We start from the raw sequence: 17130 nt of genomic DNA, 5'->3' as shown, positions 1-17130 counted from the left end.
GCAGAATCATTAGCGTGTTCCAGCAATAAAGCGCCTGTATATCAACATAGAGTGCAGTAATCCCAAGTGTACCTGTTCACTGAGGATCTCACATTTTCCTTGCCCCGAGCAAAATCTGTAAGTGATGCAGCTGCCCCGGGCTACTCAGGCAACACAAGTGGGTTTGTAAAACTGGACACTTCTGTATGTGGTAAAACTTCCAGCTAGCATACTGTCAGCAGGATAAGCTTTATAAATGTCTTTTCTCAGCCCTGCCTTCACTCCTGCTTCTGCCTGTGGAGTGTGCTGCAGGAAACAGGGTTTGGCCAAGAACCCCTGTGCTTCCACCGTAGGTGTTTTCCACCAGTGGGCTGTCAAAAACCCAGCAGGGATCAAACCAGAATTGTTAATGCGAAGTGATTTTGTAAAAAAATTTTTTTTCCTCACTTTTAAAGCTTTTATTTTGTTAGCGTCTTAAACTTCCAGGTGGATCCACTCATGACAGTGTCTGTAGACATTTATAATAGCTTCCACAAAACGAGGCTCAGATTTAACGAAGCATTATCTTCTGTATTTTTATTTAAATTAGCTTTGAGTTAAATATGACAAGCATTATTGCTGGTTGTTACACTGCACAATAGGTTATATTAATTTGGAGAACAGCCCTGTTCAGTACAGTGTTGAAAAATTGCATAATAACAAGTGTGTGAATTGGACTGTTCTCTGGTGTCTGTGAACAAGGGGATATATAGATAGTTATGCACCTGCTCAGTGAAGTTATTTTCTGCAGATAATGTATGATTTTTACAAGATACTGGTCAAGCTTTGTCCTTACTACTCCTACAGGGAGCCTCTTTTGATCAACTGAGAACTAAGGCTCTAGAAGCTATTTCATAATTCTAGATTATTTATGGCAAACTTGGACCTGTTATTCTTGTACCAAACAGCTCTTCAGTTGTTTTTGTGGTGTTTACTCTCCTGATTTATTTAGAGATCAGTCCTATATCCTGTTCAGCCTTTGTTTTTCTAGGCTAATGCTTCTATTTTTGTTTTGTTGTTAGTGGATATGATATTCAAGCAACTTGGTTTTCCTGAAAAACAAAATCTGTTTCATCCATAGTCAGTGAAAGTAAAAAAAAAAAAAAAAAATCTTGCAGTGAATTTTGTCATGGTGACTGATAATGGAAGTCATAGACATTATTTACTTTAAGTCTGCAGAACGTGCTGCTCAGAAGTTGAAGGGGCAAGCACCTTTTCATGTGCTGCTAGCCATTTTCCTCTCTCATTGGAGTAAACAATTCCATAACATGCTGAAGACCTCACCAGGAACGCAGTGGTACATGAAGTGATACAAAAAAATCAGGACCAGGCCTGTAAGTTATATCAAGGCTAACTTCCGGACAAAGCTTCAGCGGAGCAAAGAAATTTTCTTTAACCTGATCTACCAGTCTGAAATTGCTCCATAGAATACCTGCTTTATGGCTTTCAGTAGATTTAATTTGAGGAACATCGGACTCATTTTTGCCAAAGTTCATAGAGAAAGCCATGCCCAGCCCTTTTCTGCCCCCAAGGAAGTATCTAGAGCCGCCCATCTCCCAAAACAATTGGTTTATTTCTGCTTCTACTGTCTGATCCAAAACAACAAATGAAAAAACAAAAAATTGTTTGCTACAGTGATTTCTACTCATGTCTTTACTGCAGTGGAGATGTGCCTATAGGAAAGGAGGTATCCCAAAGAAAGACAGGAATTCAGACTCACCTTGTTACCTTGCCTATTTGGTTCAGAGATTACTCCGCAAATCTTTCAGTGTCCCCAGGGAAGCACCTTCACTGACTTCACTTACCGCAGTGGTGCATAAGGAGACAAAGTGAGTTTAGTCCTGTAGGTCCTGGGACTTGGAGGAGCAGCACTAAATGCTTCCCAGGCTACTCTGGTGCACCCACTGCGTCTCAGAGATGTGTTTGAGAGGTGTCCTTTCGGGGACTGTACAGTGAGCTAAAAAGTCTAGAAAGAGAACTACAATATTTCTGTAGTAATTGAGTGATGATATTTCTGCTTATGGAGTTAAAATCCAAGCAAGAAGCTTCCCATCTTCCTTTTCTCTTCTTGCCTATCTAGCTGTTACAGTTACCTCTGTAGTTATACCCTAACGACTCCCAAAGTAACAAGGCATGTTTTAGACTAAATGTCATAAATGAAACCTAAGAAACTCCCAGGGTTTTCTTGATAGCTGTTTTGCTGTGGCTGCATGTATTTTTTTGACGTGATAACATACAGAATACCTCCAGCTTTACTGTCTCAAAGCTTTCCGCTTGTAGCTCAGTGATAGTGTGAGTTGTAGCAGGACATAGTTATTCCACCCCAAACATTAAGGCAGGAGAATAAGGTAAGTAAAAGTATTTATGTCTTCATAAAGCCTAAAAGAATGTCAGTAACATGATGTTAATGCTATTAGGCTTTCCTTTACTGCCTCTGAGGGGCATTGAAAGTAACACGTACCTCACCTGTGGTAGAGTTATGCTTCGGTGCAGGGCCTGAGCAGTTTTCTTGTACCCGTGTGTCTAAATTGTAGTATTTGCAAGTTGCAGGTAAAGTTCTTGGGAAAGTAGTGCTTTTAAATTTGGGCAGGTAACCTTTGTATTTCCACGTGATCTTTTCAACTCCAGCCCTAAAACTGCATCATATCTACCACTGTATTAGGTGTTCAGGGTTTCTGGTGTGCTTCACACAACATGAAAGATCCCTCGTTGCCTATGGATGAGCTAAGGCTGGAGATCTCCAGGCTTCGCAGCTGCTCTCATACGGGTGTGTCGGGGTGAAATGGGCCTTTGTCTTCCAACCAGTCAGTCCATATTCAGAAAAATGACCTCTCTGTGTTCACGTCCCTCCTCTCAAACAGCTTTCTGTTCTGAGATTTTGTAGCAGCCTGAGCCTTAATTCAGGCAAGTACTTAAGTAGGTGCTCAAGTGCTGCGTCCCTGGTAGCGTGGTGGTGACGAGGTGGCAGCTGGTGGGCCCGCTCCTGCCAGGCTCCGTCGCCGTGGTGGCTGCACGGGCATGTGGTAAAACAAACCACCCTGTCCCTGACATTGAAGTGAAAAACCCTCGTGGCTCTGTTAAAAATCCTTAGTAAGTGTGCTACTGGGGTAGTAGCAGGGACATTTGTAGTGCATGTGAGCAGATAGATTTTATTATCTGATACTTGCGATCAGCAGGACAAATCTATTATGGAAACCAAGTTTTCCTTCAGAAAGCCAGTTTCAATGTAAACAAAACTCTTGCCACCTTCCATGAGAGCAGGGGAATGGCCTGATTAAATAGAGGTTTTTCTTCATCCCGTCGGGGCAGACCAAGGTGAGATGGGAGCTGTGGCGTCTGCAGAGGCTGGGCCAGGCTCCGCGCTCCCCTTCTGCCCCCCTCACTCTTGCAGAGCTCTGGGCCTGCTTCAGTTTCCCCTTCAAACCACCCACTCTGAAAGCATCTGTGCTGAAACAAACACAAGTATTTTTGGTGTAAAACCAGCACAGGCAAGATCCAAAGAAGAGTGTTTCAAAAAAATAACAGACTAAAAATATTGATGAGAGACGTGGTTGCTTATAGTGATGGATGTTGTACCTTACTCATCCATGAAGCCAAATGTATGCGGCCCATCCTGGTTGCACCAGCAGCTGGCTGTATGTTTCATACACAGTGGTAAAATGAACATGTGTTTTCTGGTGGCAGATAAAAGAAAAGACCAGATGCTCGTTGAACTGTCTCTATCCATTGAGAACTTTAAGTAGGAAAAACACATTCTGGAAATATTTTGCTTGTATAACTGACTCCTGAGAGAGCTATTTATGATTTTTCTACCTGTTCTTGGCACAGGCCTTTTTTTCTGTTAGAAGAGGTTTGACAGTTGCGTGAGATCACACTTGGATTTGTGCCCTCTGAGCTAAAAACGCAGAGTCACTGCTTGCGAGGACAAGACTTCGCTGGAAAAAATAGAAACGTTGCCCTTGTGTTCACTGTTAATGCTGCATCAAAAAATGGAGCTTCGTGAAGCTTTAGTGTGCCTTAATATTCATACAGTCATTCCTTGTTTTTAGATAGAGCACTGCTTTAAAAAAACCCAACAAACCAACAGATGTAGTAATAATCGTTTAATGCCTAAGACATTTCTTTAAGATTAATAAATGACTGACTGAGATGAGCTGATAGCCTGAATTGGTGCCTCTGGCTGTTTACTGCTGCTGCTCATTAACTAAGAGTTGAAATAATTAATGTTGTTATCAAATGACGCTAAACAAATAGCCGAATTGCATTTTTTCCTGTGTGTTCATTCTCACTGAACTGGGAGATGGCAGCAAGCGTGCACGTGGGAGAGGTGACCGTGCCTGCATGATGTGGCACCCCGGGCTGCGCCGAAATCTCTTGTATACAGCCCAGCAGTTCAGGGTGCTGTCGGTACCCCCCAATTCAAACCGCATTTCCAGCTTCAGCTTCAAAATGTGGAAGAAATCACAGAAATCCCCCTGTCAATTGTCCAGGATCTGGTAGAAGGGAAGAGCCGTTGGCTGGGTGGACAGTGGGGATGTCCTCGCCAAGCCAGCACGCCACTGACAGCCGGGACAGCTGCACGCAGAGACTCGTACTGCGTTTGAGGTGCCCTAATGTATGGGAGGTATATGTGAGGCTTCATCTGTCTGTGGCTTTCTAGCAGGCTAATAAAAAAACATGCTTAAAAAAAAGCTGTGGCTAAGCTGTTGCAAAACACAGCATTGATTATATCCTTTAATTGGCCTCAGAAAGCCTCCTGGGTGCCTCTGCACAGCCCAGTCCCCTGCTGCACTGCCTACGCTGAGGCTTCAAGTCACATACCTGAATCTCAGGGGCATCCACTTTGTGTTAGAAATTCAGATATCGTTAAGAAAATAAAAAGGCCTGTGGATCGGAGCGTACCGTCAATCTGCCAAGGTGTGGCATCTTCCTGCTTGAGCAAGCATTTGTAATTGAGGATGGTTTTGCTAAAAGGGCAATTAAAATTTTTCAGACCGAGTACAGAGTTGTGATTGAGTGAGGTATAATACAGATTCCTGAGTTTTGAAACAAACCCTGCTGTCTGGGGCTGTTTCACTGACACGGTCTCAAAGCAGGCGAGCAGGCGTCCCATGCCAGCAGTCTCTCTACTTCAGGTATTTTTGCTTTGTGGTTACATAGACCCAGCTCATCACCAGCCTCGTCTGCTTTTTGAAGCTCTTCTGCCATAGGACGTGGACTGTTACCACTTTTCTCCCCCCAAGTTGTTTATCCTTAGTAGAGCAATCTGTTTTCCCTCCTTTCTCTATGGTTTGGCAGAGGTTTGCACTGTGTGAGAGTCCCATTCTGCTGAGTCCCTGATTGCTGTGAGACCCTAAGGGAAATTCTCCATCAGGTTTCTGCTTGGCTTACCTTGCTGAGGGGAGCCCGTTGCTAGCCCGCCTTCCTGGGCTAGCGCAGCTTGGCTGCGGTGCTCTGCCTCATCAGCCATTCTTTACCTGCTCCCTGGTCAAGGGGAAGGTCCCTGTCAAGGTTGCAGAAGCCCTCTCCTATGTTACCTCTTCTGTGTGTTTTGGTTGGGTAACAGACTGTATCTCTATAAAAAGGACTACTATGTCCCTTTCCAAACCTCTTTTTCGCTGCTTGTTTACAACTGGGTGGCTACAGAAAAGTATTTTGTGTTGTCGCATAGGATAATACATCGGGGGCAGATTATCTGAGATAGCCGCTGTTGATCTGCCTGTTTGTTTTCATTATCTGTGTTACCTCTTATCTGAGGCTAAACTGACACCTCCCAGAAGACTGTACACGACGGTGATGTTCTCATTCCAGCTGGGGCTGTTGTGTCTATTTAAGTCCTGTTTTAGGAACTTGGTGTATGAGGACTTGCATTCGATATGATGGTTTTGGATGTGTGTTGAAACTTGCTTTAGGCAAGGCTGTTGCGTTCTGAATAGCCCTCTGCCCAAGGCGGGTGCCTGCCATGTCGTTGAACGATAACGCCGTACGCTGAGCCTAGAGATGAGATCATTCGTCACTTGATTGCACTGATCCTTTGATATCCTACTCACTATATACTTTTTCTAAAATACATTCCTAGTTATGCATAATATTTTGCTGCTATATGTTATTATGTTCTTATTAGTTCAGACTAGCACATTTAAATATGCGTATACACATCTTCTATTTACACACAGAAGTACAGCCTGGATTTATACTTCAGCAGTCCTCCCCTGATGGATTGCTTGTGCCTTTAGTTTATGTGCATTTTCATGTTTACTCCCTGTTTTGGCTTTTTGTCCCCAGCCTTTCCTCTTGACTAATTAGGGCCAATTTCTGTAATTTTGCTACCTTGTTCCTGAAGTACTCAGAAGGGCTGTTTTGTTCTTAGAATTGCCTTCAAGCTGACCTAATTCTTGCCAAAAAATAAATTTTAGCACTCTTGCTATTTTTTAAGTGTTTGGAGTCAGGATTTCACAATTGGCTTAAGTCCCTGACAGGGCCACTCCTCCATTTTCCTCTTGGCTGCCTGTTCCCAACTTTTTCAGTGGCTGTAGCAATCGCACAGTCGATGGTAATGGCTTGTTTGCTTTTCACGAGGTGAAGAGTCAGTCGGATCAGTGTCCTCACAGCCGGCGACTAGGGCCAGTGCAAGGGAAGCGGCAGGACCCAGGTTGCAGAGGCAGCGCTGTTTTAGACCAGTTGGAGTCAGCTGCACCCTAATCCCCAAAATCCCCAAAATAGCACCAGGAGGTGAGCAGGGGCTGCGTGTGCCTAGCTCGGCTACGCTGAGCCTGGGGGCTCAGTAGCTAGTTCAAAGCGTAATGCACACTGTTACTTAGTGCATTATGTTGCCCGCCTGAAGTCACCTATATGCCTGTACTCTTTGTAGGGTGCCTGCCTGTCCAGTAATCCATATCAAGCCCTTCATGTAAGGGACTTGCACGAACTTGTCTGAGCGATGCAATGCTTTGGGGGTTATAGGACGGTAGATTTGGGCCAAGCTCATGTCTCAGGAGGCAGGAGCATGTGTGAGCTTAAGCTTTTTTGTCTGCTGTACCCTGAGGTGAGTCAAAGCCTCCAAGTGGGTGTTTTGGGCGGGTGTGCATGGGGGACGGTATCCGGTACAAACCACACATGTCTGAGCTCACGGGACGAGCGGGGCAGGCTGTGAGCGAGCCTGTTTGCTGCACTGTGTGCAGGACCTGGCTTAGCCAGAGTCCGGGCTGGCTGCAGACTTTACATGTTACCCAGGATGATCAATACTAGCATTTTTACCTGTTCTGCCTTTGATTTATACTATAAGCAAGTTGCACTGATTGATGTTTACCCTTTCCAGAAAGTAAATATGTGTCTGAAGGAAGTGTGAACGATTCTCCTATTTCTGCGTGGACCGTTAGCGTTCTGTCAGCTTTTCTATCGTAGCTCCAGAGTGCTTCCCCCATCTCTCGTGCTTGAATGCAGCCTCCGAAAAACATGTTAACTGGATTCGTTTGTTTGGGATGTTCTTTTTTTATTTTTGCTTCCTGCTAGCCAGCAGTTCCACAGCAGTAAGTGAATGGGAGACAGTAGGTTCACTCTGTACCTTTCAGCGGAGGAGACAGTCTCAGAGATTTATTTGTTTTCAGCCTCTTCTGCTGCAGGACCATTTTCTTCTTCCCAAAACTTCAGGTTTTTATTTGTTGTTAAATCTGCTTCTCATTTCTCCAGCAACCGTCTTGCTTGAACCGTAAGTGCTGTGTTTAACATAGCCATAGCACTATAATAACTGTCTGTGCTTGCCAGGCGTAAGAAGGGGTTTCTACAAAGATAACCACTTGGTGTAAGTAGGAGAGAACATGTACCAATAATGCAGATGTTGTGGTTTGCTTATGGGGTAGGATGATCCGCATACATGTGCTGTTCTTCTGTCGCCAGCTGCAGAAACGACTGCTGGCCCCTTCTGCTAGATTTTCTCCTTACCCAGCTGCTTTGCTTTGTAGTCCTTGGGGTGCACAAGTCTCAGGAGGCTGCATTTTGTGCCCGAGTGTCCTTAGTTTAATGTTTAGGGGCAACTGTTCTTTCCTGGCTTTGCTCATTGCAGCAACTTGACAGAAAAGCATGAATTTTTGTAAATTGTTTATGGATCTTTTTCCTCCATATATATATATATATATATACACACACACACACACACAAAACCCCCATTAAAATAAACATGGTAGGAGCTGTAATAAGAGGACTTCGTTATCCCTCAGAAGTTGTGGCCTGATGCCCTAAGTGGGGCGGTCTGGAGAGACGGAGTCAGTTGTCTGGTGAGCAATTTGATGGTCTGGGATGTGTTGGTGTATATGTTATCCACTTTCCTGAAGAAATTCACACCTTGATGTTTGATGGGATCACTGGAGAAAGGAACAAGGACAGCCAAAACGGACACGAAGCTGGTGAACAAGAACTCAGTTAGTGGTACCGTACCCAAGGATATGGCCCCTGAGCCAGAGAAACCTGCTGTGCAGCCTGGAAGTGTGAAAACTGTCTGGTTGTGTCAGGAGATTGTGCTTCCAGGGATTAATTACTGCTTTTTAATTACTGCTTTTCCCCTACAACTCCTTCTTGCTGATCTTTTATATTTAGGTTTGCGTTGATGGTTAATCAAATTTCAGAGCAGGTGACTCTACAGAGCAGCAGGTGATTACCATCTGCCAGGTGAGGCTGGGTTCGCACTGGCCAAGCTGAAAAGGGCACCGTCACCTATTTAGCTTGGCAGTAGGTAGCCTTTTTGGGTTTGTGTGACAGCACAGGTAAGAAGCTTGCCAAAGTCCCTTTCTCTGATAGCCCTTGTCACTGTCTAGGAAAGCAGCAGGCAGGATCCATCTAGTTGGTACCTCCTCTCTCTCTCTCTCTCTGCCCCAGCCCTGTTTTCGGTAGCAAAGCTGGGCTCAGGGGACAGGTGATATTTTAAGAGTTGGCAGCCAGGACTCACTCTCTTTCATGGTTGCTTATCTTTTCCAACTCTTCAGATACATTTATTTCTCAGTAATTTCAGTGGAATAATTGTGAAAAATCCAAAGGACAATTTTACAGTTTTAGTAATAGCTTAAATGAGGCTATGCCATCACTGCAGAACCACTGTGGCATTCGCCAAAAAACACCTCCCTCTGAAATGATACGTGACTCAAGCCGGGCGTTGCTGCTTAATTGGTGTTAGCAGCTGGAGAAACGCCGTGCAGATTCTGCAGGTTCCTCTCCTCTGTTGCAGGCTCTTTCCTTAGGCTGTTGTTGTATTAATTACTGACCGTATCTACAATGCCCAATTCCTACAACGCCATAATTCTTATTAATCTTCCCTTAAGAGCGCTCTGGTGGGAAGCGTGTACGAACCTGAACGCGTCCCAGGTGCAGGGGGGCCCTTGCTGGGTTTTGGAGCGTTGCTGTCTTTCTTACTGGCTATGGACCAGTAAGATGCTAGTGCACACGTTTATTTCTGCATGCAAATTTTCTATTGAATATTTAAATGATAACTGTCATACTAATAAAACTTCAAAGCAAAAACTGAGATGTGAAATTTTGTATGTTGTGGGTTTGTTTTTTTTGTCCTTCAGTGCCATTAAACTTATCAAGGAATATATCAAACAAAGGAAAGTAAAAGTAAAGTGGTTTTGTTTAAAATGGTCATGAAGAGTTAAAGTAAGCTCTCTCCAGCAAGCAGTGGTAGCAGAGCAATCCCTTAATAAATCTTAAAAATGAAGTATACATTTATTGGCCTTCAAGTTCCAGATGAATCAAATGTACATTCAAAATTTAAATTCTGTGATTAGTCTCTTTAGGGAGGAATGTGGGAATCCTGAGAAATGCAAGGACTTGGAATCATATTTAAAGGTGAACGTGTATTTAGTAGAGTGGTGCAATGAATCTTGTTTTAAAAAGTATTATTATTTGTTGGGAGAGAACTACTTGGATCTTCACGCTTCTCACATAAACAAAGGGAATCAGTCTTTGGCATGCTTGAAAATTTGGTAAAGGATCAGTTACAGTTTTGCTTAACACGGTGTTAATTTAATGTTTAATCTCTTTTATGACTATATTACTGTTAAGTGAATGGGGTCTGCTAGACAAACCCGTGCTTTAGATTCCAGCTTGTGCCAGAACAGCTCCTCTCGTGCACGCCTGTGTGTCTGATCTGGTTGTCTGTCCCAGGTGTCTCCTCCAAGTGAGGTGAGAGGAGGGGATTTTTCTTTCAAAAGAACTTTTTAGCATAAGTGTTCAGCTATTGCAGTTATTTATACTGACTGGCTACCTGGAAGCAGGAATAGAAAAGATTGGGTAACGATTTCATTACATGGTATTTTATAGCAACTGGTATTCAGCTTTATAAATGAACTGTTCTCTTCTATATGGCAGAAAAAGGTTTTTATAGTTGGCAGGCTGCATGTAATATTCTAAGGGTTATTAAAGTAAGCTGTAGTTGTCATATAATGCACATTATAATGGCGAGTGATTTTACAGTAATACGTCTTGGGGGAGGATATTATTTCAAAATGTGTATTCACATATGGATGGAGTTTGAGTCTTTTCACCCAGATCAGAATGGCATTCACAGAAAAGGTCCCTGGACCATCATCCCTGCGAGTTCCTTATGAGTAATAAAGAAGCAAGAAGAGAATATTTCATAAAATTCAGCGGGGATTTTGCAAAAAAAAACCCAAAAGCATGATTTTTTTTTTTTTTCTCACCTCCTGACTTTACATCTAGAAACTGAAGTTTTTCTTGTCTAGATTAGTTATTTAGGCTTCCTGCTAAGCATCTCACCTTAGAGGTGAGAAAACTGAGAAGCAGCCAGGCTGAAAGATTTGTATAGTGACGATGAGGCAGCGATGTTGCAAGGCTGTTAGAGCTGCCGCGAGGCCAGGCCGCTCTTCAGATCAGTTTGAGAGCTGGTGAGCAGTAAAGCCTATGTGGCCCTGATGCAGCTGTATGCGAACCAGTGCGGCTGCTTTCAGACAACGCATTTCAAGAAAGGCATTTGCATATCGAAGGGATTTCAAAAAAAGAGCGGTGGGAACAACTGGGGAAATTCAAATTGAACTGTTGTATTTGCATTCATTAATTAGGCAGCAACTGCAAGGAGCGTAAGCGCTATACCTACTGGTACTTAAGAAGATGTAGAAAAGACTTAGGATAAACATAGCTAGGAAGACGTTTGTCGTCTTTGTTGGGCTGAATTAACAGATATGCTGTTGATCTGGTGTTAAAACACAAATAAATATCCCAGAGTGAGACACACTGAGAGCGTTGGATTAGAGGAGGAAGAAAATTAAGGGATGGAAACCAAGCAAAGCAGTCAGTAGTGGAAAGCAGGTGGCTGTAGACAGGATTCTCAGGGCAGCAGTGGTACTTCAACCTCTGGAACTATTAGATGTTATGAATTATTCATCTCACCTTTGACCTTCCTGAAAGGATAATTTGTGCATGTTGGTGCAACTATTAAAAACAACAAACAAACAGAAGCCCTGATAACATCCTGCTGATATGTGGCGTAGAGGGACCTTAAAATAATCTTTATCCAGGGATTAAGAGTTTCTGATCTACCACTGACCTGTTTTCAGAGTATTACAAATTCATTGCACTTGCAAAAACAAGATGAAAATGCTGTAAAACAAGAGAAAAGCAGATTTACAGCAGCATAAGTAACCAAGGTAAGTTGCTTTGATGAGAAAACTTCAAACTACAAATCGTGCTTGATGAAACCTCCTTTTTCTAGGCGAGAACCCAAAGCGTGCTTGGGAAGCTGCATGCAGAAACACAGCATCTGGGCCTTTTAAGCCATGTGTGAAAATGTTTATTTTCATTAGAAGTGAAAAATGCAGACCTCCAGATGCCCTCTATGATTCCCGCCCCCCCCCCCCCCCCCCGGAGGAGGAGCCAGGGTGAGATGGAGACCCAAACCCTGCTGTAGTCCTCGAGCCTAAATTAATGCTGTTATTTAAGGGCTGAATAAACATCAGGAACGAATGATTTCTGTGCACAGACAGCCAGGGAGGGTTGTGCTGACACCACCTACTTTTTGAACAAGAAAAAAGTGTATCTCCAGGACTCTGGCCATCTGAGATGTTTCGTCATTACTAAATTCATATGGGAAAAAAATAATTGATTAAAGCAAAATAAGTGCCAGAAAGTGATTTTTATTTCATTGCCTGATACTAATATGTGGGTTTGATTATTTATTTTGGCCTTTTTTAGGTCTTTTTGTATGGAGGAATAGAGTTAACATGAAATTTCGTCTTAGTTTGACATGCCTGACATCTTCATCAAATGATAAATAACACGGACTTTGGCTAGAAGTTCGGTATTTCGTAATTTTGTCTGCAAAAACATTTTCCATGGTAGATAAGGGAAAAGTGAGACACCAGAGCAATACATTCATGCTCATCTTGGGAGTAAAATAATGATTACTTGGGTAATACAATCTTTTTTATATATACACATCAGGGAGCATCTAGCTACAAATATAAGTTGACTGAAGTCTCGAATCCTCACATCGTTACTCTTGAATACCCACGCTGGAGCGAGCAGGACCTTGCCTTAACGTGGGTTGATAAAAGTAGCCATTATAAACTGTGGAAGATTTGCAAAGGGGTGATAAACCCGCACAGGCAGGGCTGCACTCTGTCCTTACAGGGGGCTTGAAATTATTCTCAGATGAGCTTAACTTCCAGAAATGCTTCAGAGATTTGGCAGTGGAGAAACCAGAGGATGCAGCTGCCGGTGCGGCGATGCGGCGGCGGCTGCGTGCGGGGCCGGCCTGGGTGCACGCCAGCGGGGCTACCGGGGGCTGAAGGAGGCCAGCTTGACTGATGGCTGGTGGTCGGTCAGGGTCTAGGTGAGGGAGCACTTCATGCAATCTACTCCATCTCTTACTTTGACCCCTCTGGGGACACCAAATGTTGCTTCAACTAACTGAGTCAGAGAAATCTGGGCTCTCATATTCTCACACATAAATAGTTTAAAATATTTCTAGAACCATACAGGTATAAACACACCTTTTCTTTTTATCTGTCGGAGGGCAGAGGACTGGCTTGACAAGGTCAATGTCAGCATACCCTATAATTTGACTCTCTGCAATGCGTGCGGCTGTGTTCTTCCATTTTACTGGTTTGTTTGTATCCAGTGGCCTGCTAGCACTGTTTGGGCAGGCTTTTAATAGTAATCGGGAAGCGAGATTAAAGTGCCACCAGACAGCGTGTTAAAGAAGCGCACCAGATCACGAGTATCGAGCGGTCACTCTTTTATTTACAGTAGTACAATTTACGCATTTTTCACAACAGCTGGGGAGTCACAGCAACCCCAGTTCTTCATATTCACAAGCATGAAGACGTCATGGTGAAAGACGGCACCATTTTCACCCAGAGTTACTCATCTGACAAGAGATTCTTGTCTAGTATGTGAAATTGTAGAAGCCCACAGCTGGCAACGATAAATTCCTGCCTTAATTGGTTATGTCAGACATGTAGCGCAGGGTGGTGGCTCTGCGGGGAGGGAACCCGAGACAGGACGCCAAAAGGAGGAGCGTTTCCATACAGTGCTGGCAGTTGGGAAAGCATTTGTGTATATTTGGCATGGGACGGGGGCCCGGGGGGTCCATCGGGCCCCTCTTCTTCGGGCCTCCCTGGGGAAGATGACACCCATGGGAGACGGGCACTGCAGTAATGCAGAAATGGGTTCCCCAAGTACGTGGTCCCTTGATGGTCGCTTGTCGCTCTAGTGCCTGTAAAAGACCAGAACAAGGGAAAGAGGTTTTGTTCTTGTTTGGCCTATTACAGGCTTAAAAGTTGTGTTAATTATTTACTGCCCAAAACTTAACCGAAGCATTCATCGTTTGGATAGCGTGACTGATTTCTGATTCCGGAGTTGTCCAAATGTGGTAGTTCCAACTCACAACAGATTCTTGCTTAACTGTAGTTTCCTTTTGCTGTATAATTTCTGTTGAGATGATCGATTTGCTGCTCTTCTGCTATAGGCATTCGCTGTCAGTTGTCACTGCTACTTTCAGACATTTTGAGAGTTTCTTGGACCTTTATTTCCTCCTCCTGTTTTTGCCTTTCGTTGTATTTCCGCATTATCGCTTGCAGTCGTGGTTTTGCGAAGGGGAGCCCTGTTAACTACAGTAGCCTCCCCTCCTCCTGCCCTTATTAGCACCAACCCGTGCCATGCATGCGGGGAGTTATACTGCTCCTCCTTTTTTCTAAGATGGGAGGGAGGGTGCATCTCTCTCCAACTGCTAAGTGTTCTGTACACCTTTGCAACAACTAAAGGAGCTGGCAGTAATGCCTTCTGCTATTGATTTAATAATCTGTCCAAAGAAGTATAGCAAAGCCTTGGGAAAAAAAGGGTTACTGACAGTTTGTGGTGCTAGGTTCTTGAAACATAAAACCAGGACTGGGCTCTGCCTCGAGCTGATGTGTTCAGTGCAGAGGGTCTGCAGCATTTGGGAGGGGAAAAAATGTTTTATTTTGCTGGCACCAAAGGTTGCAGAGCCACTTCATGAATAGTTATATCTGATAGGCCATCCCTAGCTTCAGCTGGTGCTTTTCCCTATCCAAACTACGATTAGAGAATACTTTAGATAATTTAATCCATTAAAAGGCAGCTGATCTAGAAGAAATCTGTGATTCTGTGAAATTAGAGGAGTAAGGAAATTAATCAAGCTTAGAGAACCACTGGCATTTCGTCTTTTGAACCTTCTCATAATTCCTCCGAGTTCTGCTAGGGAATCGGAGGGGGGGAATCCTAGTGTAGCTAAATTAAGAGAAGACTCTGAATTTTACCCCACAGCTGAATTGCAAGTGGTAGGCACTGTGTTAAAAGAAAAGAAGAATTGCCAGGCAGACTTGTATTTTTGATGAGCAAGGACTTCTGCTGTCGGGCACCCCCAGCATCGGCTGGCGAGAGGCTGTGCGCCCCGTGGGCCTTCCAGGAGTCCTGTCTGTCTGCTTGCCATGCTTCCTAGCAGTGAAAGAATCACTTTACCAGGTTTTACAAGCGCAGTATTATATGCGTTAAACCCCATATCTGGACTTTGCCAGGTGCTGGTGTCAGCTGAACACTGAACACTGCACTAGACCATTGCCGGAGCAGGCCAAAAGGCAAAGAGGGAACAGGAGAGGGGAGCGCAGCTGTGTTCCTGCTGCTCACATATCTGGCGATGCCCACAGTGGTCTGTACTCCGTAAGGACGCGCGCATTCAGAAGGTGGTTGCCCCGTCACAGACGGTGAAGGCCCACATCTTCCCCGTATCGGTGATGAGAGGGGGAGTTTGGCAATGGGGACTTCGTCGGAGGTGATGTGTGCTGCATCAGCGCTTCCTGCGGTGCAGCTGCACACACTCCTGCACTCTGCTTGTTTTGCAGCAATGATGTCCTCTGAAACGTCAACTTTTGCTTTTTTTCAAGAAGATGAATTGATGCTATTGTCTCTCTGATGCACCAGGTTTATTTTCAGAACACATCTATAAGTTGATTTTTTTTCTGCTGTTTAAGAAGTACCATTAAAATAGGCCTATTGCAAGAAATAGTCTCCCTATTAACAGTAGCTTTATGGCTACTGGCCCATACTGTCCTAATAGTATCTCCTGTTCAAAATTGGTATTTATGTCCAAAAAAGTGCTTTAAAAGCAAGTAAAATAAGTACCATGTTAATATAAATGTTAGTAAAAATATCTGATCTAAAGTTCATTAATATTCAAAAGAAGCTTCTGAGAAATGCGGTAGAGGACGGACTGCTATTATGCTTTATTTTTTGTTTGGGAAATACGTACTTTAAACATACAGCAGTTGAAGTCCAGCTTGGGAGAACTTGTAAAAATCGTATTAATGTATGAGAACAAATGTAAAACTTGGATTACTTACTTAAGCTATTCTTTTTATTGTCCAGGTGACATTTTTTTAAACACACAAGAATTAAATCTGCAATTCTGGATTGGCACTTGTGTGGCCCAGAACAGTTTGCCTAAATTTTAGTTATTACAGAACCAATAAAACCTTCCTCTCTAAAACCCTTAAGAGTAGGCACTGTCCTCATCTTTGCAAATAAGTCTTCCTAAATGTACAAAAACCTACTTTTTGTTGCAAATACTGGGGGAGCTTCCTCGGCCATTATGTTGTCCAGTTCATATCTTAGCGGTTCACCAGGTGCCTGTAAGGTTTATTTGCCTGCTGTCACGTGGAGTTTGTTGGACCTGTATTTCATGGGTGAACAGTTCCTGGAGATAAAAAGCTTTTGCAGAGAACAACCAGGAGCAGCTCCTTGCTCAAGATACTGGCCTCGATTCTTTATCCCATTGTCAATATAATTATAGCCCCAAAATGGCAAAGTAGGAGTGGGAGATCCTACAGACATTTGTAGGACTGAAAGTTACGTACGTTGCCCGTACTGTGCTATGAAATGCTAGGAAAGCCTCTGTGGTTTTTTTAACTGAAATATTTTCATTTTAGGAGCAGGTCCCTGTTCCTGTTTATCACCCGACTCCTAGCCAGACTCGGCTAGCAACACAGCTGACAGAAGAGGAACAAATCAGAATAGCGCAGAGGATAGGCCTTATTCAGCATCTACCTAAAGGAGTCTATGATCCTGGAAGAGACGGCTCCGAGAAGAAGATCAGAGAGTAAGTTATGGAAACCTAACTGAACTAATGTGGCTGTTGCATTGGTTTATGATATTGCCCTGGGAAACGTGATCTTGTCCTCCTGATTTTGCCTTATTTTCAGGGACTGTAATGTAATGTAGCTTTCTGACAGAAATGACCATGCAGAAGGCTCTTTCCTTTATCCTCGCTTGTTTTCCTGTTACAGGTGAAACTTGCTTTCCCGACCTGTGTAATTCATGCTCTTATAGGTTTTTTCCTCTTTATCCTCTCTTCACGGGGGAATAATTTCACGTTAGTTCTTCACTTTTATGGCTCCCTTTCACCATTTCTAATTTTACGCACTCTGCTGAGCGGCCCCTGCCATGCCTACAGAAGGCTTCCTGCCCTCACTAGCGTTGTAACCGTGGGCACATACTACAAAAGAAACACCAAAAATATCTAGTGCTTGGTGGAGCCAGCACTGACAGAGCCAAGAACTCCTCACAGTATCTGCAAGTGCCAAAGTTTGTTTG

The 17130-nt window shown here is 43.7% G+C and overlaps 1 protein-coding gene across 1 annotated transcript in view; it reads left to right on the top strand.

The window, feature by feature from the left end:
* RNF11 (ring finger protein 11) overlaps window positions 1-17130 on the top strand; it is a 31764-nt gene that overhangs the window by 13315 nt on the left and 1319 nt on the right. The window contains exon 2 of the mRNA XM_087730744.1: window positions 16467-16636. Within this exon, the coding sequence (XP_087586870.1) occupies window positions 16467-16636 (170 nt within the window). The remainder of the gene's footprint in view (window positions 1-16466; window positions 16637-17130) is intronic.

This window comes from Nipponia nippon, unplaced genomic scaffold (genome assembly GCF_047370975.1).
Source record: "Nipponia nippon isolate SJK-2023a ecotype South Korea unplaced genomic scaffold, ASM4737097v1 scaffold_5, whole genome shotgun sequence".
NCBI classification, from domain to species: domain Eukaryota; kingdom Metazoa; phylum Chordata; class Aves; order Pelecaniformes; family Threskiornithidae; genus Nipponia; species Nipponia nippon.
The sequence above is the reverse complement of the archived record's forward strand: the minus strand, read 5'-3'. Positions and strand labels throughout refer to the sequence as shown.